Below are 27,213 nucleotides of genomic sequence, written 5' to 3' on the forward strand. Positions count from 1 at the left end.
TTGCTGCCAGCGGCCATTCACTGGGGAAACTCTGTATGTCTTTGTCAAGTCTCTGGAACAGGACAGCATGCTCTGTGACAGAGATATTAATACAAATGTGCAGAGGGCCATGCAAACCAGTGAGAGGACAAAGCTTTTTCAGGTGTGTGAAAGGGTGCCATCTTGAACCACATGATCCAGTTCTCATTACACATCCAAGGTTCAGCTTTAATGCACATTTTGATTTGCATATCAACAAAGAGACAGTGAGGTTTTATCTTCTTCTTTTTCCACTGCATAGAAAACAGTTGCTCCTGCTGTCCTCTGTTCCCATCACTCCCTCTCTGCTTCCATCACAGTTATTTATGTGGTTCGGTCATTTTAAGACGACACTCGGTTTGTAAAGTTCACAACCAGCCACAATGTCACTCCTGCGTTGTTCTGTGTGAATAACACAGCTAAAAGCTGGCCCTGAGGGGTCAACACACTGCAAACACTTCCATTACCGCCTGTGCTACACTCAGCGCGTTTCTGCATTTGGTTGTGTTGTGAGTATTTGCAGCTCATGTGTTGTCAAAATGATGAGGATGTTTTCAGAATGTGTTTGTGTAGGGCCACCGTACTTGCTGTACTCTTTGTTTGTTTGTTCCTTTTTGTCTGGTACATCGAGTTGAGTGCCATTAATTATTTAATCTTTCCATGGCCACAGGAATATGTTTGTGTAAGTAGATGATGTAGTAGTAAAAATTCAGGTACTTCCCTTAAACTCAACCAAACTTAAGCTCAACACAACATTTTAATGAAAAGCTCAGTAAAGAGTTTCTAAAGCAGGAAAGCTTTTAGTAACCCTACTGTTGTCTTCCAGCAAACTGGAAATACAGAAAAGCATTTCGTCTTAATCTTTGTTAGAAAACATCCCATCTGATCAACCCTCAGCAGTAGGAAAACCAAAATCAGTGCTTTTTGGAGCATGCAGAAGCACATCCTTCCCATCTGACATAATGAGAAAATGACACTGGTGCTTTGAAGAGATGATCCCAGTGGACACGCAGCCAGAGCGGCCTATCAGGCTCGCAGGCTCTGCTGCTGAAACCATCACATTAACCACCAGATCACAGAATGGATTATGACCTGTATTTTTCCGCTAAGTGTTGGTATTTTTAGTAACGTGATTATGAAAGAGAGAGCTGCCGCAGACACGGATGTGATGTTGGGCGGGTTTGGAAGAAGCATTTCCAGATGGGATGTCTTTCAGGGCCTCTTTGAGCAATCTTCAGTTTTTATGTAGTACATGAAAGTGGGAAGTGCACCTGCAACAACCAGACAGAAAAATGCATGCTGAAAGGTTAATAGTTTCAGACTTTATTACTTCCTATGTTTTCCCTTGTGGCTTTGCTCTGGTGTGCATACCATTGGGTCAACTTTACCGGGATCTGCACCAGGCCTGAACGTCCTTTGCCAGTCACTATTGTCTTGTGGGGCGGCTGTGGCTCAGGAGGTAGAGCAGGTCGTCCACTAATCAGAAGGTCAGTGGATTGACTGAGGCTTTGATACTGTGAAAGTATCAAAGCCTCTGTTGTTACTTGACCTCTAGAGAGAAGATGTAAAACTACATTGAGATGGTTTTCGGTTCTTAAAGCCACAAATATATCTTCACTTCAACATTTCAACACTTCAAATAAAACAGGAAAATGTAAATGTAATTTCTGTTTAAAAAAAAGCCCAGTGTACACATACAACAAGAACCACTTAGCCTGAAACACAACCTAATGGTGAGTACCACCCCCTGCCCCCTCTTGCAGAGCTCTGTTACCACTCAGCTGTGTGGTGTGGTTATTCCTCCATATTGACCTGTTGCTGTTTCCTGCTGCTCTACTGTTTGTTTTCAGCAGAGAAACCCGCTGTGGTTTCCAAAAGACTCCGCCCTGAGAAATGTAGCTTTCCTTGTTTGACGAGTTTGTAAAAGAAAGCACCAGAGAGAGAGAGAGAGAGAGTGTGTGTGTGTGTGTGTGTGTGTGTGTGTGTGTGTGTGTGTGTGTGTGTGTGTGTGCTGTGATCGAGCTACAGACCTGCCCAGGCTCTACCCTCCTTACTCTCTTCCTGTGTGTGTCTTTCAGTGAGTGTGTGTGTGTGTGTGTGAGGGTACTCATATTTCCTCAGTGATTATTTGCATTTTGCCCTGAAACAGCAGAAAAACCTGAGGTCACTTGTGTGTGTGTGTGTCTGTGTCTGTGTGTGTGTCTGTGTCTGTGTGTGTGCGTGTGTGTGTGTGTGTGTGTGTGCGTGCAAACACCAATCTGGACAACACTGGCAAACACTGTTCAGTCTAATGCCAAAACTAGCTCCTTTTATAGGCATGATGGGATGCATGGAAACGACAGGCAGCAGAATTGCACCATCCAACACTCATCTGGACATGGTTATGAGTTCGGTTAGCGAGCAGACCAGGAATCAGCACACCAACACTGAAAACAACTTTGTAATCACATTGAATTCCAGTGTAAGACAGACCCATGATCAGCTTTGTGAGGGGGAATCAAGTCTTGTGAGGAAGCAAAGCAGCTGTGTTTTAACACAGGATGCTGCTGCCCTCTAGAGGAAAATAGGGTGTAACATCAAGGTGGTGTTGTCTATAATAAACCACCCCTGCACCTGAGGAGGGATGAGGTAGAGTTTTCTGCCAGCGCCCCAATACCGTAGAGAGGAATTTTATTTTATTAATATGAATTTTATTTTCTAGCATCTCTTTGCTGAAACAGTGTCCCTGTCACTTTAAATACAGTATCTGGAAGTTTTTCACATGTAATTTCAGAATCAATATCAGCTTTTTTTAGCCAAGTTTGTTTATACCTAGAAGGTAATTTGACTCTGTTTTCTTGTGTCTTTCAGTGAATGTACACAAAAAAATGTGATGTCACTTATTTTCACCAACCAATCAGAATTCAGCAGCTGTCAGAGACATGTATCATGTCATGCCTATTGCTCATGGCGTGCATGTGTGTGCAAATAAACCCACACATGCACACACACATATACCACACTGCTGTTAGAGTATCCCACGTCTTTCTGCAGCCAGGGTTTACTGTTGTTAATATTCATGCGGAAGTGTTTCCTGTTTGGATCATTGCTGCTACGTTTGTCTTTCAATCTAATGATCAACATGTGACTCTTTATATATATATTTTATGGAACCAGAGAAGAGCATATTCTATGTGTATGTATGACCACACTTGATCCGTGTGTGTGTATAAGGTGGCTCTGTTGACACACAGACAGCTGCAGACTTTGTTCAGCAGTGTGATCCTGCAGGGGAAGAGAAAACCTGCTGAATCACAACCAGGATGTTTTTCACAGTTTGAGTTCTCAAATAATGTAAATGACAAATGTTTCTAAATGATTCATTGGTTGAATCAATCAATCGACCAATCAATCAGTCAATCACACTTTATTTATATAGCACTTTTTAAACAGATCAAATGCCATTCAAAGTGCTTTACAAAGTGACTGACAAAATAAGGCATAACAAGGGGTTAAAATTTAGAGACTAATGCACACACCATTATTAAAGAATATTTGAAATGATAAAAAAGATATAAACAATAGCATTGAGTAATATAACTAGAAGGATGGGTAGTTAAGATGTTAAAAGGTAAATACTAAAAGATGAAATAGAAATAAAGCAATATAAAACATTACTTAAAATAGTAAAAATGGTGATACAATTCAATAAAATGAATATTTCTTATTTTCTTCTCTCTCTCTTTCCCTCCCTCCATCCTTCTGTCTCAGTGGTTTATGTGACAACATCATCCAGGACATCATCTACAGCTTCCTGGTCCTGCCCAACTCCATCAAGATCCCTCTGGTGGGAGAGGCCCAGCTGGCCCAGCTTCGCTTCCCCATGCCCAAGGTAACACACACACACACACACACACACACACACACCCCCAACACAAACATTCTCTGGTTCCAGCTACTTGAATGTGATGATTTCGTGCTTTAATCTATTTAACATCATTGTAAAGTGAATGTGACTCGTGATAATAATCATCTGTTGTGTTTCTAGTTATTGATCAATGTACATGATTTTGTTAAATATTTATTGTCTGGCTTCTCCTAGTTAATCATTACCAAAAATGTCCTTGTTTTATTTTATTTTACACCCTGCCCGGGTCACAGTAACTTCAGATTAACTTAACACTCACACTCATCATGAATTCAACCTGCTTGTCCCTCCAGCTGCTCTTACACCCCTCACCACTGACTGATGTTGCCATCTTAGAGCTACATGGCTGAAACATCGCAGCTCTCATTTCCACTGTAGGCTTCATTAACAAACCAGAATCCTCTTTACTGAGAATAAATGACTCATCCTGTCTCTTTATGAGTAAGCAGGCGTTCTGATAACATCCCCCGGTCTGTTTTTAATCTTTACCTCAGGTTAGTTTACCTCAGGTTAGCTTTCTGTTGCTAAATAACTTTATAATTGCAACACCCATAAAAAAACACTCAGAGCTGATTCCACAAATTGTGTTTTTTTGTCACAGATCTATTCATATTTGGTTTCAGATCATTGGAAAATCAGAAACTGCAGTTGTACTTATTTACTGTGAAAAAAATAATAATTACAGAGATGGTGTGTCTTTTCCTCCCTGATTGGTGCCTTTGAAAACTGTCACCTCCTCTCCTGATCCATCCTCATCTCTCGCTCTCTGTCACTCATCTGTTTCTTCAGGGCATCCTGAGAATCCACTTCATCGAGGCCCAGGACTTGCTGGGTAAAGACAAGTTCCTGGGAGGGCTGATCAAAGGCAAGTCGGACCCTTATGGAGTCATCCGAGTTGGGGTCCAACAGTTCCAGAGCAAAGTCATCCACGAGACCGTCAACCCGAGGTGGAACGAAGTGTACGAGGTGAGAGACACAGTCTGAGCGAAGATCTTGACCAATATGTACTATTTCTTTTTTTATTGTGATGCACTTTGAGCCACATCTCTTGTATGAGTAATGCTCTATAAATAAATGGTATTATTATTATTATTATTATTATTATTGAAATACAGAACCTCCTTTCTAGTCCAGCTGCAGTAGAGCATGGGAGCTCTTTAAACTGTAGTAGTAGACATATATTTTCATTTGGATTGAGCACAAGGTTAAAAGGGCTGAATTTTCACACTGGTTCTTGATTTGATTCAGTTTTAGTTCAAAAATCCACATTTAACTCAGGATTTTGAAGAATTAACTACATTGGATATATAACAACATTAGATAAATATGAATGCAGAATAATAATGCATTCATCATTAATATTTGTCTTGTTGCAATAAGGACATATTAAGGATAATAACCACAGTTTACACAAAACAAGTAGGTGTACATATACTGAAAAAGAAAAAGCACAGATGCACCATTGGGATTTTAAAGAAGAGAAGATATTTTTTTAAGTTGTAGTCTCTAAATTTTAAAGCAAAAAAAATCCAAGGGACCATATTTTTTACTGTCTCATAATGCAAACTCTACAAAATCTGCTCCCGTTTGTGTTTTATATTTTAACAGATGCTTTTCTTTCTCCAGTTTAAGTTGTCACCAAAAAAATAGCAGTTGTGAAAGTTATCATCAGAGGTTTTTTTCAGAAAGTTTGCCAAAAACCTGACATTACAAGATGTTAAATATTGACCTCTTGATGAAGTGTTTCTGAACTTATAACACAGAGTCTCCAGATGTAGATTTAATTGTTATTTTTCATGTACCAGCAGCAAACCACAAATTCTCCAAACTCCCATTCAGCCTGTTCCTGTCAAGTGTGCATCAGTCCTGTTTCTAGTGTGTGTGTTGATCATGTGAATGTGTTGATCTGTACTTTCAGGCGCTGGTGTATGATCACTCAGGACAGAATGTGGACATTGAGCTGTTTGATGAAGACCCTGATAAAGACGACTTTCTGGGAAGGTACGACAAAACTAACTCCACTGTGTTTTATTCTGTAAATGTCAGACGACAAATATATAATACAACATGTGCAGGTTTGTCATTCGGAGTTTCCTCCTTCCTGTAGGATTTCACGCTCGATTTATCTGAAAGCAGCATCAAAGGACAGGGTCCCTGAAAGTGATCAGCACCTTCACACTGAATTCACAGTGATGTTTAATGAGCGCAGTGCCGCGTGTCTGACTTTAATTTCCCTCCAGAGCGTATGAACTCGCCGCCGTGTGAGAGAGTCTGTGGTGACGCTGCGGCCAAACGCAGTCGTCCTTGTTCACACGGCTTCAGTCAAAGCAACATAAAGTTTCCTATTGCTTTTTTTTCAGTCTGATCATCGACCTGGCCGAGCTCCAGAAGGAACAGAGGGTTGACGAGGTAATGTGCTTCCTCACTGAACTGCTCTCACTGTGTTCAGCCTTCAGCTCCAGTTTACACTCAAATATCACGTTAAGGTTTTCATCTTTGGTCCTGTGTGCTCATTACGATGGTGTTTCTGCACTGCACGACAAATTTCAGCAAACAAATACACATCCATCAAGCCATCACATTATTACTCATTAAGTATAGAAAATAAACAATTTGGCATTAAGCTATTAAGCATTAAATATATTATAAATATTTTATATTTAAAAAAGCCATATCTCATTAAAATTAAATCCTTTTAAATAATTCTGATATGTTTCAGTGAAATTCCCTAATTCATCTGTGAAAATTTTAAAACGTTTTGAGAATTTGTGAAATAAACTGTGAATAAAAATATCAAATAGAATAAAATGTAACAACTGTGGTCTCTAACTTGAGTTATATGATTTTCCACTTGCTTTAATATTAAAAACATAGTTGCATTTTTATTTTTTCCAAAAAACTGGTCATCACATCACTCTCAGTAAAGTGCTGTTACATATTAAACACTGATTTCTGTCTCCTCAGTGGTTTGTGTTGGACGATGTGGCCTCAGGGAAGCTGCACCTCAAACTGGAGTGGTTATCTCTGCTGCCCACACCTGAGAAGCTGGACCAGGTACAGGCTTCAGTACAGTTAGCTGACCCCTGACCCCTGACCTCTGCCAGTTACTGACCAGCTGTGGTGCTTCTTCTGTTTTCCTTCCTTTCCTAAAGGCCCTTATGAGCATCAAAGCTGATCGTGGTCAAGCCAACGACGGCCTGTCGTCTGCGCTGCTCGTCGTCTTCCTGGATTCAGCCAGAAACCTGCCGGTGAGTCGGTCTGGTCACAAGAACATCACCGAGTTCAACACAGGCAGTTGTTTACAAAAATAAATAATCATCACAAACAGAAACACTTATTATGTGATATATAGATTCTACTCTATAGAAAGCTCGATTAAAACATATGGATGACTTGTATGAGCCTGTTGATCACTAATCAGACGCTGTAGGAATTCAAAAAGTCCTAAAGCTTGATGAACAAGACAGCGTCAGAGCTCTGCAGGAAATAAAAGACGAGAAGGACGCAGGAGTCATTACAGTTTCATTTCAAACATTTCCATGGAAATTTCATTTTAAAAAAGAGAAAACAAGATTATTGATCGTCAAATTTTCCTGTCTTCTATTTTTTGTAGCTGTTCAGTTAATACTTTCATGTCAAGTGTGTGATTTTTAAAAATTTTCTTTTATGTTTTTTCTTTTTTTGTTTGGTTTTTAGAGATTGAATATTTTTGACAGTGTTAAACATTTCTTCGCATCCCACCCCAGGAATATTTAAACAAACGCTCAGCACCCAGAAAACTTTTTCACTTCGGTGTCTCACTTATCTACTTTCCAAACTTATTTTCTGCTCTTTATTCATTCATTCATCTTCTCTCTGTTTCATCTTAAAGTTACAATAGTCAGAAGAATGTTTGTTATTCTGTTGTAATAGTTCTGCATTCATTTTTGGTCTTTTGGTCTCAAGTATTGCACCTTTAGCTTTTTAAATTTACATTTCATGATACTGAAAATTTATATCAAAACTCCTAAAAACTCATATCTATAGACTGTTTTAAACAGTGAAGCATGAATATCATTGATATAATTACCATAAACAGGTGAGGCCTTTTTTATTTAATCATTTCTGGCTTTTGTAGTGTTGTTAGTTTTGTTCTCTTTGACCAAACCCTGTTCCTAAAATGAGCAGGATGAACCGTATAAGTGAAGTGTCAGTAAATCTGGATACCGTGATCCTATTGACTTCAATAGTTTTGAGCACTGATGTGTCCATAAGGCTACTTTTGACGTACTGTCATTGAATTATTTTTCATATTCTTAAGCTTGTTCTGAACTTGTCTAACTTAACAATTAACAGTATTTTATTCAAGCAAGCAAGTTCTTCCCGTAACTCTGATGTACTGACATTTATTTAAATATTTGACACTATTTATTTTAATTTTTTTAAAGGCTTTTTACATTTTCTAAACTAAAATATCAAAAAGGTTTTGTTTTGATATCAACTGTGGAAACTCAGGTGTCATACTGGCAAAGAAACCTGCTCTCTTCCTCTGCTGAGAAGAGCTGGGCTGCTGCTGTATAGTTATAGATATAGAAGTGGTCTCATTTGTTTGTGGTAATGACAGTAATGACAGTCTTTGTAATAAGTGATCAGTGTTGATGAGATAGTGACAGCTCCCGTCTGTTCCTCTCATACAGACCTTTGTTTTCTTTCTCAGTATCTTTATGTTAGTGGTTAAACCTCTGTAGTGCAGGCTTCACCTTCCTCTTTTCAGCCTCCTCTTCTCTGCTTCTCCTCTCCCTCCCCCTCTGTGAAGAGCGTCTTCGAGGGGAACTTGGGCTCTGGCTACTTAAAAGAGAGGCGGGCGGCGGGCCTCGTGTTTTGCGAGAACACCGCCTCTCTCTATAGGACCTTATTTGTGAGTCTGCTGGCTGTTTTCTGCATCCTAGAGTAGTTTGGAGAATCCCACTGTGTGAGTGCCTCTGCTAGAGAGGTCATGTTACTTTTATTTATTTATTTTTGTTACTTTTTGGTTGGAGAATAGGTCTTGAAATGTTTGCCTGACTAGCATGAATCCTTACTAGTGCACGGGTTGAATTCTCTAATATCATTTTATGTTATGAATGATATTTGTTGGGTGTTTGACTGATTACAAAGCTGAGGAACATGACAGAACGAAATGAGACAAGAAAATTCGTAGTGACGGTTTGTGTTTTAGGATCAAAAGCATCCTTCCTCCTCTATTATTACTTTCCCTCATGATGGATTATTGATCTCACATTTTATATTGTTTCCATTAATCTGACTTCATCAGATGGGTTATTTTCTGGAGAGTGGAGACACCGGCAGTGTGCCCAGTAAAATGAATCCCACCAGTGCTCATTATCTGAAGACAAATGATGTTGATGTTTTTCTGCCTGGTTGCCAACACAGATTATATTTTAGCAGAGCACCGGAGGCTTAAAAGGATTAAAATAATCAATACTAATTGTGATTTTAGTTGTCAGCTTTAGTTAATTTCATCCTTCATATTTTTAGACTTTAAATTAGTCAACAAAAACTTAAATTTATGTTCAAGTTTTGTTATAATTACAGAAAACTATTTAAATCCAGTTTTAGTTGAGGAAAATTGTGATTTGTATATAAATCCAGTTTTGGTCCTTAGCCAATTAACAAAAACTGACAAAGATTTTAATGTATTTTTCATTAAAAGTAAAATATAATCATTTTGATTAACAAGATTCCATCTTAAAATACACCTCACAGACAGTAATCTGAAAGAAAAGACACTCAAAGTCAGGCCCAAAATGAAAGAATTATGTGTTTAATAAGTCCAAAAAAAAGTTTGTTGTTGAATAAGGAGACAAAATTACACAATTTTTGAAAGATTTTAGAGATTTCTACAAGCTTTTGCTTCAGAAAGTCTGGTCCATTTCATCAACATCTTGTGTTGTCTTGTAAAAAAGGTTGTTGAGGAATATATTTCATCAGAGTCTTTGTTAATGATCTAACACTTTGTTGAATCGGCTGTTCACCTCTCAGAGAGGTTTGAACAACTAAATAAATGTTACTGAATCAGTAACTAATTTCCTTTGGAGGGAGGAATGTATTTTGATGTGTTTTTAGATTTTTAGAGCAGGGAGGGTGAATTCTCTGTGGATTGCTTTCCTCCATCCCTCATGTTCAAGCCCACTTTGTGTGAACTGGTTTTCCCCATTAGCCTCCTCTGTGAATGTTCGCCCCAACTCTCCCACCGAGGGGCAGCACATGGTTACTTTTCCATGACAAACCAAAGTTACCGTGGTTAATTTTACAGGAACTCACAGACCTTTTGACAGGAAATGTCTCAGTTGAGGTGAGGATTGGCTGACATGGATCTAAATAAGTAATGCAGTTGTGTTTTCTGCCACTAGGAATCAGCAATGACTAAATACCTTTTGATTCAAACTGCATTCTTGTCAGCTGTGTCTGTGTACCCTTTAAAAAAATGTGATTTCTGATCCCATCACTGATCTGACATGATCAGTTTAATCCCACTCCACTCCCACATTTCAAAACATTCAGTCATTGATATTCTACAGTTTTAAGGAGTCATACTTTATTTTTCTAATGGCAGAGTTTATCACTGAGGCCACACTTGTCTTTCATCGTGCAGAGATACGTTGACTTAGCATGTAAACATGCCTTTTTCATGTGTCCTGCTTTGACGTCCGTCCATCCATTCTTGTGAACGCAATAGCTCAGTAACTTGAGGGAATTTATTAAAATTTGGCGCAAATGTCCACTTGGACTCAAGGGTGATTAGCTTTTTGGTAGTCAAAGGTCAAAGGTCAAGGTCACAGTGAAGACAATATCTTGGGAACTTCTCAAGGGAATCCTTTCACATTTGGTACAAACGTTCACTTGGACTCAGGGATAAATTTAGTAGATTTTGATGGTCAGAGGTCAAAGGTCAAGGTCACTATGACTGCTTAAAACACTTTTTAGCCATAACCCAAGACTTCACACAGGAGTTATGACAAAATGACGTTGTTGTTAACTGGAACACCGAGGTGATCCGTGAGTTAGTGTGTGGTACAAGTCTGCTGTAAGATCAATGGATTTCATACCAATATGAATCTATAAATGTTCCCCAATTATCAAAAACCATCTCAGCTTCTTTTTGATCAGAATGATTCCTTCCCTCTGATCTCCATTTACCTCTCCTCCCCATTTTAATAACTGACTCCTGTCTAATGTTGTTGTATTTTAACCAGAGTCCAACCAATATCTTTTGGCCGACATTAGCAAATGTGTTTTATTGGCATAAATATTGACAAATATCAAAAAGGAAATGGCATATTGTATATATCAAGTATGCTACATATTTTTGCATTTTCAACCAAATTATTTGTATTTCAAATTTAATATACTTTGTTTATTTTGTATTTGAATCTAAATATATTTATTGCCAAAACTCTTTAACATCCAGATTTAAGAGATCATTGCCAAAAATACAGATGTGTTTATGTAAAAATAGAAATAATAAAGTATACAATCTGTGTTGCAATATATCATTATTTTCACTTTGAAAGATTATTTTCAATATCAGCCTCATGAATTGATTATTGGTCGGACTCTAGTTGTGACCCCATGTCCAGATGTAATTGGGGAATGTAATTAACCATGTGATCATTCATGTTGTCTCTCTGTCTGTCTTGTGTGGTGCATCCTGATGTTCGGGGATGATGGCTGTGCTGGTGTGTTTTGTCTTGCTCCTCCTCCTCCTCCCTGCATGCTTCTCTTTTCCCTAATAACCTGGTGTATGTGTGTGTCTGTTTGCTCTCTCCTGCCTTGTCCCTGGGGGAAAATCAAAGCGCAATCCGTTAGAGTTCAACCAAGCGGGGCTGAGGAAGGCCTCGGTCAGTAAGGCCATCAAGGTAAAGACACGATAACGAAGCACACCCATATCGCTCAGACACCGAGGACGAATGCAGAGGAAACAGCGATGTGTTCACACAGGCTTATATACTCACACATTCAACTCTTATTTGAACTGCGTGGCAAGTATATAGACACTTGATTTTACCCTCATATGCAATATTGTGCATAGGCAAGGGAAAAGCATTAGCACAGGATTGAAAAACAATTATTTTCATTAAAAAATGAAAACAGGATACAACTAAATAATAGACAAAAATACAGTCAGTTCGGGCGCAGTTGAGATGATTAGAAAGTTGGTTCCAACTGTGTGTAGCATTGTAGCTAAAAGCTTCACACTGTTTCTGACCTGAGATCTAAGAGCCCCATTGGGTTTATAATGGTCAAGAAGATCAGACATGTATTTTGGACGAACCACTGTGTGATTCATAAACCGCAGCAGCAATTTAAAATCTACTCCATAAGTAACTGGGATTTAAGAACCAGAGTATATGTACTCAGTTCTCTGGGTTCTTGTTAGACTCCAGTTTAGACTCTCCAGTTTATCCCAAAGGTGTTGGCGTCAAGGTCAGAGTTCTGTGCAGGCCGGTCGGGTTCTTCCCCACCAAACTGGAAAAAACATTTGTTTGTGGACCTAACTTATTCATGTCCAAACAAGAAAGGACTTAACACACAAACATTCTAAACAAAGTTGGAAGAACTGTTGTCTAAATCATCTGTAGACCTGAGCTAAAACAGGCCCAGATCAGAAGTCTGTTATGGAATATGTCCACAAACTTTTGGCCATAAAGTGCACACTGTAGTTTGAAGTAAGTTCAGAAAAAAGTTCTCACATACATGACCCACTTCAGAAAAAAAAAGACTCAACAGAATAAAAAAAACATGAACTTTTGCTTAGAAAAGTCAGATTTGTATTTGCCTGCGGTTTTATTGTGAAAAGTATATGCAGCAAGATGAATACATTTCCTGTTGATGAGATAACAGCGCCACCAAATCCCTACGTTTTCCTCACGGCTTATCATTTACAGTGGTTGTAACTTTGGAGAGTTGGGAAGTGCATTAAAAAAGATAAACATGTATCTTTAAGGCGTGAATATATTCTCCTGAAAACATTAACAAACTCCACTAATCACATTTGTCGTGTCTAACAATGTGTGTTGTAAATAACAGCATTGTTGTCTGAAGTTCATTTACACTGAACCTTTGAATTTATCTTTTCTTTCTGATCTGATCTAATGAGATTTCAGACCTGGACTCTTTTTTTTTTTTTTTTTTTTTTACCTGTTGTACATTTCATCTCCAATTAAAAGTGGCATAATTCACCATCACTGCTGACTTATGTTAAGAGGAACTGGGTAGTCTGGTATTACATTAAAGATGTGATATCCCCAGTTCTAAAATGATAGTATGAGCTCAAATTCTGAATTTTGAATGCTCTTCATACTGTTAAGATTCATCACCTGTGTTGAGATCTATGCTGCAAAAACATTTAATAGTATATGACATATTTTAGTGGTAATAATATGTTTTAATTGGATTATTATGTGTAAAATGATCCAAAATCCTGAGACTTTATTGCCACTTGGTCTCTAAAAAACATTACTTTTTGGTACTTACTTGAAATTAAAAAAGATATATAAATATATCTCATAAATGCAAACACCTCATATTAAATATTAAACACCTCACTAACCATCAGTCCTCGTTGTGTGTAAAACCTCTTTTTTTCTTCCTCTGCAGTCGGGTAAAAAAGTGACCAGTGATCCCAGTCCGTTTGTCCAGTTCACAGTGGGACACAAGTCCTTTGAGAGCAAGGTGAGGCCAAAGCATTCATCCACATTCACACTCATCATGATCCATTTATTCAGTGTACTGCTTTGGTTAGAAATGGACATTTATGGTTTCAGTGTGCTTAAAACGCACTGGGTCGTACAACATGTCAACCAACGTCTAAAGGCAAGAGTGATTTGAAGAACCCCGAGGCCTTTACCCTCCATCAGTGGGTTCTGTGTTTGCTGTCTGAAGTGACAGGGAGTCCGTTCTGTGCTCAGTTTCTCAGAAAGAATCATTGTGGGTGGCAGTAACCTGTTTTCAGTCAGTCTTAACAAATTGGTAACTTGAATTACTGGAGATGTTTACAATTTGTTTTTTCAGTTACTTCGAAATCTGTGTTTTTCACTTGTTGGCTGTGTCATCTGTCTTTACTGTGCTTTCATATATTAAATATCAAATCACAACCTTTCTGTTGTGTCCTTTTCCAGACCAGATTTAAGACTAATGAACCGGTGTGGGAGGAAGCCTTCACCTTCCTCATTCACAACCCCAAAAGACAAGAGTTGGAGGTTGAGGTATGGAAGCTTGTAAAAAATGTTTACATCATTTAATTGCTGCTGCAGTCTCGTGTTTATGAGCAGCAGTGACTGACAGTATCCTACCATTAAGCTTCTTGCATCCTGTGTCCCAAGGTGAAGGATGCGAAACATGAATGTTCGTTGGGGACGTTGACGCTGCCTCTGACCCGCCTGCTGGAGGCAGAAGACATGACGCTGAACCAGCGTTTCCCTCTCAAGAACTCCGGACCGAGCTGTACCGTCAAGATGAAGATGGCTCTGCGGGTAGGAGGACGACCTGCAGATGACGTTTTGTCATTGGTCTTTGCCAGGACATGTATTTCCATCCACTGGAGTTTTTAGATCAGTGTGCAGAAAGGACGTTTTTAGCTCCCTCTCACTACAAGCTGAATTTGATAGTTGAGGGAGTCATGTGACAGGAAGTAAGACTTGCAGGAAATAAAGGAAATAAGACTTTAAACAAGACTGAGGAGCTGAATTCAACTTCAAATACTTTGTAAACTGTGACTAATTCATTTTGATATTAAAGAGCAGGTTTTATTTATAGATATGAATGAGATATACTGAGATATACCTTACTCTTCAGTTAAATTATGTTTATCATTTCAGTTTAAAATCACAGTTTGCATAGAATCTTTGATTTTGACAACAGGATGTATTAAAACAGAAATATGTTAATGTCCTCACAAAACAGTTCATTAAAATCTGATGAATGGTGAAACTGAATTATTCCCCTGATATTATCACTACAGACGTATTTGGTCCCATAAAAGCTTTTCCACAAGAAGAGCAACAAACAGATTCTGTTATTATGAAATGCAAATAATCATTATTGTTGGCACTGTGTTACATTTCATTTCATTACATTTATCCTGGAGATGCTATTTCCATTTTCGCACACACATTTACAAACATCTGGGGGCAGATACGTCAGTGCTCACCGTGTTCTTTGCTTCCATCTTGTTTAACAATCAACCTTTCTCTTATTTTCTCAGGTGTTGTGCCTGGATAAGGACTTTTCCTCATCGTCAAACTCCACCCCGTCCTCAGTGCAGGTCCGCAAGTCTGACTCCTCCAACCCGACCCCGCGGGCCTCTGTCTCCTCAGAGTCCCCGAAGCCTCCCTCCTCCACCTCCGACATCCCACGCTCTGTATCTACATCAGCCCAGGACGTGCTAAACCGGCAGAGGGAGACACAGGAGCCTGTCAGGTCTCCTGGAAGCACAGACTTGGGGCAGGGTGGAGGAGGAGGAGGGGGAGGAGGAGGTCAGGGCCTGGCGGAGACTGGCAGGAGCACCTCTAACCTGGCCATCTCGGGCTCCCAACAGTACCTGGCCGGAGGCAAGGAGCCGACGCCCAGCATCGCATCGGACATCTCCAACCCCTTCGCTACTCAGGAGCTGCAGCAGAGGCTCCATCAGCTGCAAAAGTATCTATCAATCAATTATCAATTTATCTCTCCATTAATAATCAAACTGGGTGTCTGACCCAAGTCTTTCACAACAAACTGAAATGTGGCTTCACCTCTGTGAGCTTTTCCATGATTTTCCAGCAGGTTTTGTGGCCAAAATTCAACTCAAGTAAAATTAAAATTCAGTGGTTAGTCGTCCAGCAACACGTCAGCATTAGTGTCAGGGGTCACATTATGATGAAGCCAAGAAGTCACACGTCTCTTCTCTCTGATGGTGGTGGATTAATCCATATTTGGTGCTCTAGTGAGTATTTAGGCCAGCAGGACGGTGTATCTGGGGTTGCATCAATACAAACTAATGTGTGTGTTCGTGGTGATGAAAGGATGTGTCACCCAGGGCAACCTTGTGGCTCATTGGTGTTTTTTTTTTTTTAAATAGTTTTTAGAAGCAATGGAGCTCTGTGGCTCAGAGGAGCAAGATATACCAGGCTACATGCATTGTTGGTTTTGGTAAACGGGATTTCTACAGATCTGATACTTTAACCTGATTGACCTTCAGTTGGAGCTGAGCCCTTTAAACAGGCTTGAACATGAGGTTCTGGTTCTGATGGGTTAATCCCTTCTTTTCTCTTTGCAGTGGTTCAGGCCCCAGTCATTTCCCGCTGGGTGAGGTCCAGCTGACGGTCAGACACAGTTCACAGAGGAACAAACTCATCGTGGTCGTTCACGGCTGCAGGTACGAGAGTTTCTGTATCATATGCGTAATATGATACCATGATGTATTATAAGACCTTATTCTTATAATACATCCATGGTGGATACACGGAGCTATACGACACAACGTCCCACTTTTACCGGGACAGAAACAAAAAAGATAATGCCTGGAAGAAGGTTAGCAAGGAGGTACAGCTGGACTGTGGACGTCTTCATTAAATCAGACGTCCACAACAGATAAAGCGCAGCTACGGTTGTTAACTCAGCCATGGTTGACGAGAGAAAGAAATAAAACAGCGGGATGTGAAGAAAATAGCGGGAGGTGGATTGCGTCATCACGCGATGAAGCGATGATCACAAATGTGACACAAATGTGTCGAGCGACGCGATACTCGCGTTACGGGCGATGACATCGCGTCCATCGCGTTTGGTGTGAACGCACGGTAAGGCCGGTGTTTTTACACTGAAGTAATATTCTATTTTTCTTGCCTGCACAGAAACCTGATAGCATTCACTGATCAGGGGTCAGATCCTTACGTCCGCCTCTACCTGCTTCCTGACAAACGGAGGTCAGGCAGGAGGAAAACTCACACTTTCAAGAAAACGCTCAACCCCGTTTATGATCAGACGTGAGTCGAACTCCTCTATTTGTCCCTGTATTGTTTTTATTTCAGTAACTTCATTGTCGAAGTGTGTTTCAGCTGTTGATTGAGTTAAATAAAGCTGGTGTTGTTGCACTGTGTTGTTGTTCAGGTTTGAGTTCAGTGTTTCCCTCGTGGAGCTGCACAGACGGACTCTGGACGTGGCTGTGAAGAACGGTGGAGGCCTGCTCTCCAAACACAAAGGCCTCCTGGGAAAGGTACAGACTTTTTCTCTGTCCCTTCCAACTTAACGTTTAACACTGTAAAAAATGTCCCATTTAGAAACTAGAAATTATATTTAACTCACTAAAATATCCATTATATTAGACTTTTAGTATATTTTGGGGTATAATAAGTCTTTTGTTGTTTTCCATCAGGTTCTGGTGGATTTGACTAGTGAGGACATCACCAAGGGTTGGACACAATGGTTAGTTACTTTTAAAGTCAATTTTACAGATTTGTGAAGCTCTGATAATAACATGGGAGCTAATTAAACTAATTTGACATAAGAAATGCTTGTTTTTGTGCTTGTGAGGTCACTTGCTTAATTCCTTTTAGGTAGAGAAGTTTATCTCTTACAGAATTAAAAGCTAAAATGAAAGAAATGGACACTGTGTGTCACAAAAACAAACTTTATTATATCTGACAGTGCTGAGCAGAGGAAGGCTAAACTCATAGCTGCAGACACCTCAACACTTTTTAACTGTTTGAACTGCTTCTGTCTGGCCGTTGATTCAGGCCCCAAGGGCCAGCTGGAGCATCTTCAAGAAGCCTTTTATTACAGTATACATACCGTATAAGTGACTGTATCAGAAGCACTTGTTAATTTATTTTTGGATATTTCATTCTCTCTGGTAGTTATCTAACCTAATCTGCTGCTACCTGCTCATCAGCACTGTTGCATGTTCTTAATGGTTTTTAATGGTGTGCTGTGTTATGTGGAGTGTGTGTACTTTTACTGTACTTTGGGAGATCCCAAAAACTAATTTTTCACTGATGTGGACAATAAAGTCAATCAATCAATCAATCAATTACAAGAATAAAACCTCCCATATCCGTTTCTGTGCTCCTGCAGGTATGAGCTGAGTGAAGACGGCCTGACGAAGCCTCACCAGCTATAGGCGGCAACAAGAAGTCTTCATCGTTATCATTAGCAGCATCATCATCATATCGCCACACTTCCACGTTGTACACACTTCCACTTAACTCCACAGTACGATGTGCGTTTTTCTTATTCTCATCACTTGTAACTGTTAAAAAAAAAAAAGGAAACAGAAAAGCAGCTTTTAACATTCATTTAATCACATCAGTCGCAAGGCAGACCTCCCCTTTAAGAAGTGAGTGAGAGTGAATAAATAAAGGGAGTATATACAACACGTAGAAAACTATATATGACATTATATACTGCTATGGAATATTCCATGTTTATAGAAGAAACTATAATAGTCTATTTTTTGCTGTCACAGCATTTTCCTGCCTCAAGTTTCCGTCTAGAACGATGATGTTCAAGTCTGTAAATAATGTACAATGATGCTGCACAGAACAGACAGTGTAATCTAGAGATAAGAGATGTATGTGGTCTTGGACGTGGCCAAATGATTGTTTGTAATTTTATCTTATTTGAATTTGTTTTTTAAAAGAAAAATATTCTGGACAGAGTTTCTGAAGCGGAGCAGGCAGGCAGAGGGAAAGAACTCACCAAAGAGAGGAGACGTTTTGTTTTTTTTTTCATCCTCATGGGTTTTGGTAACACAACAGTACTCTGGCTTCAATCCACCTTAATACTTTGTTTATTAGCCACGGGATAATAACTTTAAGTACACAAATATTGTGTTAAATATGATGCGAGTCCCAAGTTTATTTAGATTGAGCTTTCCCATCTGCTGTTACACTGAAAAAAGGCCATTGTATGTTTTTTTGTAACTGAATATTTGCACAATATTTTTATTTTATTATCATTATTTTTTTAATCTGGTTCGGGATCATCCGTACCCTTAGTTGCAATTTAAGCAATGCCTGAATTAATTTAAGAGAAAAATGTCAACTTTGAATTTTTTTTTTTTTCTAATTTAAGAATTGAGAAATTAAAGTTTTGAAATAATATAGATAAACTTATTTAAAGGAATAGTTTGACATTTTGGCTTTTGCTTTCTTACGGAGCGTTAGATGAGAGCGAGCTTGGCTCTGTCTGAAGTTAACAAAATCTACTTACCATCACCAATGAAGCTCATTAATTAATGCATTATATCTCATTTGCTTAATTTGCACAAAGTAGTGTGTAGTGTAACAAGAGGTAATTGGGGTTTTGTATATGCTGGACTATTTCTTGGTGACGTTAGACTCCCAGAAATCCATAACGTAACCCCAGTGAAACATTTTTACACTTTGAATTAAACAAACAAGATATAATGTGTTAATTAGAAAGCTTTAGAGCTGCTGATAGGTGTCTGTTTCCATTCTTTATGCTAAGCTAATGGCTCCTGGTGTCATCAATCTTCTCATCAACTATTGGTAACAAAATTAATATTTCCAAAAATGTTTAACTATTCCTTTTAGTTAACTCTGTATAAAATTGAACTGTGTTTGAAATGAAACTATTAAATTATTACCAATATTTTTCTAATACTTCATCATCATTTCAAGCCACCATGTGTAGAAGTTTAAAATTTTGGCGCCCTCCAGTGGTAGTTTTAAGAAAAGACACTGTGGCTTCATATAAATTCTCACTCTGACCTCTATTTGGAACAGACTTATATTAGAGACAGACTCCTAACTTCCTGTTTCCCAGGTAATGAAAACTTCAAACCTCCTTCAGGATCAGTACATAAAATGTACTTTCCTCCAGAACTAAATGAATATAATGATGTTGTCATGTCACACTCTCCACTCTGCTGCTCTGAGGATCAGAAATTCTGCTTTTATTCAGTAATTTAATCAACACATTCCACTTTTTTTGCAATTAATATGAAGCTACCATCAAGAAAACTTGACACTTCCGATGTGATTTTCACATTAAAAGTCTTCTAGCTTTCCCCTAATGATTAATGTGATCAATCTTTTGTGGAAAACAGTGTTTGTCTTGACAAAAGAAAGTGGGAGCAGCAAAGGGGTGAGTACGACATGACTGACAGCTCTATAAATGCACATTGTTTTATTGAATTCACCATGTGAGTCGTTCTTGCAAGCTTCATATAATTCCACCTCCCTCAATGTGTTTTGTTTCGTTTCGTTTTTTTTAAATCTGGCCTTTATTTGGACAACCTGTGTGTGCTGTCAGTGAGATTAGACCAGTATTTACCACTTTTATATGATGATTGTCAGAGATGAGATGAATGAAAGCAGCACAAAGACTGTGCCAGTTTCCACCAGATCCCTACAAACAAATTGAGTCATTTGAAAGATGCTTTAAGACAATATTTGACAACATTTTGTTATCTGAAGAACAAGCTTTTTTTGTGTGTGGGGGGGGGGGGGGGGGGGGTTTGTCTCCGTTTCAGCGATGTTGATATGATAGTTATAGTTATAGATATGAAACATTTTGTTTCTGCATCAACATCAGTCTTAAATTGTCATGAAGTGTCATTTTCAACATGTTATATGTGTGGTGTTGACACTGACATTTTTTTTGTTTGTTTGCACATTTTATTAAACATTGATTTGACTTTGCAGCACTCAAAAGGGATTTATATCAGTAACAAATACACAGATTACATAGTTCTTAGTATCAAACATTTAAAATAAATGTGTTTGTTATCTATGTGGCCATACACAGCCAAAGAGCAGCAATTTTGTGTTGATACAGAGAGGTGGCCAGTGTGACCTTTGACCTTTAAAACACAAAAAATACAGACCTTTGCCTTGTTTGTCTTCACATCAAGCATCAAGGAAGTATTTTACATATATGTATGAAAACTGTGCTGTTCTGCATTTTATGTCTTTAGTTTTTTTTAATTTGTGTTTTCCAGCTGTCACCCTCTATGTCTTGATCCGTGTTTTATTTTTAAGTAATAAAAATAACCTGTCTGTAAGCCATTGGATTTGAAAGCTATGCCTCTGGGGTGGAGTGTGTCCTCTGAAAGGCGGTTTGTCTTCTCCGTCTTCTTAATTTATCTTGTGCCTTAAGATTCACACAGCCCAGAGATATTTACATGTATAAAGAAGAACCAATGAAATGCTACAACTCTTTCCCATGTTTCTGAATGTCTCCTAAATGTCTTTTAACTATGAATAAAAAGCTTTAGCTGGTGCTAGCCGCATGAAGCTGTTCAGCACTGTGGTGTTTTCTGACTGTTCTTTTTTGCATTATGCTTTAGGGTGAGTTAATAATCCAATTATACTGTAATGCCAACCTGTCTACACGTAAGCATGCAATAAAGTTTCCAATTATAACAGGACTAGAGATAAATATTTTGTTCTTTTAAAAGAGATTTTTCATGGGCGTCTCAGTGGCTGAACTGGGAGAGCTTAGTCCTAACCATAGCGGCAGGGGGTTCAAGTCCGACCTGCAGCCCTTGGCTGCATGTCTTCCCCTCGCTCTCTCCCCAACTGTACTTATAACTAAAGGCATAAAAAGCCAGAAAAAATAATTTGAAAAGAGATTTTCCCTATAATTGGAGCTAAATTCATATTTCTTTTCAGGAAAAGAAGTTATTAGAAATTACAAACTCTGTAAAATTAAGCATTACCTGACTGATTACTTAAAACAGAATAAATCTTTCATTCATTTTATTTAATTTTCCAAAATAAAACCTATGACCGCATTAAAAAGCTAAGTGCTTTAGACAAAAATATAATAAAATGAGAAAAAAAATTAAGACCAATTGAGAAGAACAAAAATAGAGAAAAGGTGCATGTAGCAGTCAAAACATGTTTGTGTCTGTTCAAAAAAATAAAAAAGGAATAGCAATGCACAACATCACAATCATATCCTATCAAATTTGTAATTGGGCTTTTTGGAACAGGTCAAATGCAGAGAGAACTGTTTAATAACTCACTTTCTGTCTGGAATTACAAAGTTCTATCTCGCAAAACATGAAAATAAGCAGTTTACTCATAGTTTAACACATAACATTACTGTTCTATGACATATTGATGACATTTCTTGTTTTCTGATGAACCATCTTTTTCTCATTCAAAATAGAATTGCGGGATAAGTATGAAGGTCAGTGCTAGATATTTTGACCAGTGCAGAAGCCAGTTGGATATAAGAACCATTATTTTCAGTTGCCTTCAAGTTATGCAGCAAGCAAGTGTAGCAGGTTAGTAAAAAGGCAGTATTAGGTTTGGGTTTATATCAGAAATGTTGACTCTGATGCACAAATATATTTAGACTTAATTTGGGGGTAAAAAAAGATGGATAAATGAAGATAACCCACTCTGTCTCTCTGCGTAATTCTGTAAAGGCTGAAAGACACTCTTTTCTTCCTGCTTCAACACGTATCAAGCTCCACCTTAACAAGGTGTGTCTTTGTTCCCTCCCCTTCACAGATCTGAAGTAGGAGGATGGGTGTAAACAACACGTTGTGAACTGCAGGAGATAATGAGTCTCACTCACTGCAGCAGGTGAACAAGAGCAGAGATCTGTTTCCTTCAGAGCACAGAGATTGTTTCTGTTCAGAGAAAGTGAAACTGTTTGACAGTGACTCTCAGGAGGTGAAATGGCGCAGCAAGGAAATCAGCTGGACCAAGAAAAATTCTGCTGTTCGATCTGTCTGGATCTACTGAAGGATCCGGTGACTATTCCCTGTGGACACAGCTACTGCATGAACTGTATTAAAACCCACTGGGATGGAGAGGATCAGAAGAAAATCCACAGCTGCCCTCAGTGTAGGAAGATCTTTACACTGATGCCTGACCTGGTGAAAAACACCATGTTGGCAGATTTAGTGGAGGACCTGAAGAAGACTGGACTCCAAGCTGCTCCTGCTGATCGTTGCTATGCTGGACCTGAAGATGTGGCCTGTGATTTCTGCACTGGGAGAAAACTGAAAGCTGTCAAATCCTGTTTGATGTGTCTGGCCTCTTACTGTGAGAAACATCTCCAACCTCATTATGATGCAGCTCCATTAAAAAAACACAAGCTGGTGGAGCCCTCCAAGAAGCTCCAGGAGAACATCTGCTCTCGTCATGATGAGGTGATGAAGATGTTCTGCCGCACTGATCAGCAGTGTATCTGTTATCTCTGCTCCATGGATGAACATAAAGGCCACGACACAGTCTCAGCTGCAGCAGAAAGGACTGAGAGGCAGAGAGAGCTCCAGCTGAGTCGACAAAAAATCCAGCAGAGAATCCAGGACAGAGAGAAAGATGTGAAGGTGCTTCAACAGGAGGTGGAGGCTATCAATGGCTCTGCTGATAAAGCAGTGGAGGACAGTGAGAAGATCTTCAAAGAGTTGATCCGTCTCATGGAGAAAAGAAGCTCTGATGTGAAGCAGCAGATCAGATCCCAACAGGAAACTGAAGTGAGTCGAGTCAAGGAGCTTCAGGAGAAGCTGGAGCAGGAGATCACTGAGCTGAAGAGGAAAGATGCTGAGCTGAAGCAGCTCTCACACACAGAGGATCACACCCAGTTTCTACACAACTACCCCTCACTGTCACGACTCAGTGAATCTACAGACTCATCCAGCATCAATATCCGTCCTCTGAGGTACTTTGAGGATGTGACAGCAGCTGTGTCAGAGCTCAGAGATAAACTGCAGGACATTCTGAGAGAGACATGGACAAACATCTCACTAACAGTGACTGAAGTGGATGTTTTACTATCACAACCAGAGCCCAAGACCAGAGCTGGATTCTTAAAATATTCACAGGAAATCACACTGGATCCAAACACAGCAAATACACGTCTGTTATTATCTGAGGGAAACAGAAAAGCAACATTTACGATTCAAAAGCAGTCTTATTCGAGTCATCCGGACAGATTCTTTTCATGTCTTCAGGTCCTGAGTAGAGAGAGTCTGACTGGACGTTGTTACTGGGAGGTGGGGTGGAGAGGAGGATTTTCTGTAGCAGTCGCATACAAGAATATCAGCAGAACAAGGAGCTGGGATGAATGTGGATTTGGATACAATGACAAATCGTGGGTGTTAGATTGTTTCCAAAACAGTTTCACATTTTTGCACAACAATATTAAAACTCCAGTCTCAGGTCCTCAGTCCTCCAGACTAGGAGTGTATCTGGATCACAGTGCAGGTATTCTGTCCTTCTACAGTGTCTCTGAAACCATGACTCTCCTCCACAGAGTCCAGACCACATTCACTGAGCCTCTACATGCTGGACTTGGGTTTTACTGTATTGGAGACACAGCTGAGTTGTGTAAACTCAAATAGACAAAGGTCTTTTAAGGTGCAGTTGGTTCAAATCCGTATTTTAGGTCATCAGTTTATTTTGTCTCCATGAAAAGCTCATTGCTTTTGTGTTTCTGCACTGCACATAGATCACCTGTCAATCAAACATTATGGGTGGTACTTTGACCTCTTCTCGTTTATTGTTTTGTTGATGTTTGAGTTTCTTTGGGTGGAGCTGGAGCCATGAAGGATATCACTGCTCATGATGATTTTTCTCCAAATGTCTCCACTGCATGGGCCTCAACAGAGAAATCACCAGACCTTCCTTTATCACAGATATTTTGTTCTCACTGTGTAAAGACAGAAATCTATATTTATATTTACATTGATGTGTTTGTCAGAACAAATGTTGTTGTTGTTCAAAGCAACTTACAAATAAGGTTTATGAAGGTTTTATCAAACTGTAATTATCATGATCATTATCAATGAGGAGATGATTGATTATTTTCTTTTATATATCTGAGATTCAGGGGAAACAAACTGATTATGTGGATGAAGTGAATCTGTTTGTGAAATGACTGAACAAGAGTCATTTAACAGACTTTACTGATTCAATGTGTGAACAAGCTGAAGGTTTACATCATGAATAAACTGTTTTTGCTAAATAATAAATCAAATATTTTCTTGTCTTTCATCTTTCCCATGTGACCTCAACCCAGCATCAGTTTAACAGGTTCCGACTCCTGTGAATAAAAACTGACACAGTGGGATGTTACACATATTTAAATGTGTCTTTACTGATGTTTTTTTAATCTGCAAAAGGCTGAGTAAAGTTTTTGCTCCTCTTCCTGCAGTGAACATCACAGCAGGTGAACAACTGAAATCTGAAAACTGATGCACAACACAAGAGGGCGCCTTCATCCCGCTGACCAGGGATGTAGTGGAGGTTAAAGCTCCTCAGCTCAGTTTGTCCACATGTTTCAGATCATGTCTTTAGAAATCACCTCAAATATCTCTCTGTGTAGTGTAGCAAATTACTCATCAAGACCTAGGTACTATTATGTTTACTGGGACATTTTAAAGAATACAAATGTGATATGATGATGTGATATTAAAGGAGGCAGAGCTCAGCCTTGGCCTATTTAATTCATATATATATATATATATATATATATATATATATATATATATATATATATATATATATATATATATATATATATATATCACATCATCATATCACATTTGTGATATATATATATATATATATATATATATAAATAAATAAAGCAGAATGATCATGCAATGGAACATTTGAACATTAAAACAATACAAATTAGCAGACAAGCTAATATTCAAAATAATATGTTCAACTGGAAACGGTTTTTAAAAAACACACTTGGTTAAACCTTTGAACTGCAAAGAGATTGTGAGTGTGTGTGTATGTGTGATGTCTTCTACTTTATCCATTCAAACTCTGTAATGTTTGTGATCAATGAAAGAACCTTGGGAGTGATGGGCTACTGTTGTTTAGATTCTTTCTTCTCCACTGTGGTTCCTTTGTCTAGATTTATCATGAAGAGGCTCCTGTTAAGGTAGAAGGACACTTGAATGTAGCTACAAACAATCATTGTGATCATCACTGGTCCTGTGGATGATCCAGACATTAACTGACTTTACACTTTAAATACAGCTTCAAGTTAAATATTGATCTTAAATTGACTTTCATCAGCTGTCATGATCATATCAGTATATTACAAGCATTGGTTTGAAAAATCACATGTGGCTCAGAGTCTGCTCTTTGGTATTGTTACGTGCTGAAGTGGTGTGTGTATGTGTATGTGTGTGTGTATGTGTGTGTGTGTGTGTGTGTGTGTGTGTGTGAGTGTGTGTGTGTATGTGTTGTGTCCTCGGCCCCTCCCCTTTTTTCCAGCAGGTGAATCAGCGCAGCTGTACCTGTTTTCACAATCAGAGCCTGGAGTATAAGGAGGATTGAGGAGGCCTGGTCAGAGGCAGTGGGCCAAGTGGCAGTGTGACGACTGTGTGTAATTGAAATAGTGTTTACATGTTACTCTGTGTGGCCAGGAGGGTGCTTTCTCTGGTTTTTAACATATAGTTTTCTTGTTGTTTTCTTTCTTTTCAGGTGTTGCCATCTTTTCCCCTTTTCCTGGAGCTTGTATTCCATTTCTGTTAAGGGATCTTGGTTTTCCATATTTACTTTATAATAAACAACCTTATTTGAACTTTTTACCTTGGTTTTCTGGTTTCCTTTCTCCCGGGTTTATTCATTTTGTTACTTCCCCACTTCCCTGGATCACTCCAGGACGTAACATTTGGGGACTCATCTGGGAGCAGAGAAAGATGGGGAGGCTAGTGTAAGGTCCAAGGAAGTCATTTTCTTTGTGCTTTGGTCTCTGGTGTCTACTGCAGTAACTGGGCAGCTTCCTTAGTTAAGTGGGTGAGTGTCCAGCTGGGCTGCTTCAGTCCTTCCGTCGTGCACTCTTGTTACTTTGCCTTTCTTGTCTTTTTGGAGTAATCCTGGGCAGGGCAGCAGTTCTCTGACAGGAGCTTGAAAGCTGTTTTTGAATCAACCGGTGAGTATGGCAACTTTTGTTTTAAATGAGTTTGTGGCCAATCCTATACTGAGTCAGTTTGATAAGCTTAGAAAAAGCGACTTATGCAAGATTACAGAGTTTTATGGAGTTGCAGTGTCTAGCACTTTTGCTAACAGTGAGCTGAAAGCAGCCCTTGTAATCGTCTTGGTGAGGAAGGGGATTTTTTTTTTTTTTTTTTAAAGCTTGCAGACGTCTGTGGAGTCTCCGGGATTGGAAGCCGCCATATCCCCGGGCGAGGACCACTCTGATCCCTCGGTGGAAGAGGTGATTGTACAGCAGCCTGTTGGCTATGCACCGGGTCTGCAGCCTAGTGAGACGGAGGAGAAGCTGGTGACCATACCGTGCTTCAACCCGTTCTCCATGGGGTCATC

At 39.1% G+C, this 27,213-nt stretch overlaps 2 protein-coding genes across 4 annotated transcripts in view; both read left to right on the forward strand.

Moving 5' to 3' along the window:
* LOC139628660 (extended synaptotagmin-2-like) overlaps nucleotides 1-21,212 on the forward strand; it is a 51,534-nt gene extending 30,322 nt beyond the window's left edge. Inside the window, exons 9-24 of one of the 3 annotated variants that reach the window (XM_071490562.1) lie at nucleotides 3,769-3,889; nucleotides 4,715-4,891; nucleotides 5,844-5,926; nucleotides 6,286-6,334; nucleotides 6,890-6,979; nucleotides 7,078-7,173; nucleotides 11,761-11,823; nucleotides 13,565-13,639; nucleotides 14,086-14,172; nucleotides 14,290-14,439; nucleotides 15,171-15,604; nucleotides 16,224-16,322; nucleotides 16,798-16,929; nucleotides 17,054-17,159; nucleotides 17,319-17,368; nucleotides 18,017-21,212. In XM_071490562.1, the coding sequence (XP_071346663.1) occupies nucleotides 3,769-3,889; nucleotides 4,715-4,891; nucleotides 5,844-5,926; nucleotides 6,286-6,334; nucleotides 6,890-6,979; nucleotides 7,078-7,173; nucleotides 11,761-11,823; nucleotides 13,565-13,639; nucleotides 14,086-14,172; nucleotides 14,290-14,439; nucleotides 15,171-15,604; nucleotides 16,224-16,322; nucleotides 16,798-16,929; nucleotides 17,054-17,159; nucleotides 17,319-17,368; nucleotides 18,017-18,062 (1,858 nt within the window). In that variant the 3' untranslated portion in view covers nucleotides 18,063-21,212. The remainder of the gene's footprint in view (nucleotides 1-3,768; nucleotides 3,890-4,714; nucleotides 4,892-5,843; nucleotides 5,927-6,285; nucleotides 6,335-6,889; nucleotides 6,980-7,077; nucleotides 7,174-11,760; nucleotides 11,824-13,564; nucleotides 13,640-14,085; nucleotides 14,173-14,289; nucleotides 14,440-15,170; nucleotides 15,605-16,223; nucleotides 16,323-16,797; nucleotides 16,930-17,053; nucleotides 17,160-17,318; nucleotides 17,369-18,016) is intronic. The other 2 variants (XM_071490561.1, XM_071490563.1) reach the window with 2 other exon arrangements.
* A 598-nt stretch (nucleotides 21,213-21,810) lies between these two features.
* Nucleotides 21,811-25,225, forward strand: LOC139628522 (tripartite motif-containing protein 16-like). Its single transcript, XM_071490241.1, has one exon. It carries the CDS (start codon nucleotides 22,599-22,601, stop codon nucleotides 24,267-24,269), a length of 1,671 nt encoding a protein of 556 aa, XP_071346342.1. The 5' UTR covers nucleotides 21,811-22,598; the 3' UTR covers nucleotides 24,270-25,225.
* The last annotated feature ends 1,988 nt before the right edge of the window (nucleotides 25,226-27,213 follow it).

Source organism: Trachinotus anak, unplaced genomic scaffold (assembly GCF_046630095.1).
Source record: "Trachinotus anak isolate AG129_WGS33_773 ecotype Australia unplaced genomic scaffold, CSIRO_AGI_Tana_v1 ptg000012l, whole genome shotgun sequence".
In the NCBI taxonomy this organism is placed as follows: Eukaryota; Metazoa; Chordata; class Actinopteri; order Carangiformes; family Carangidae; genus Trachinotus; species Trachinotus anak.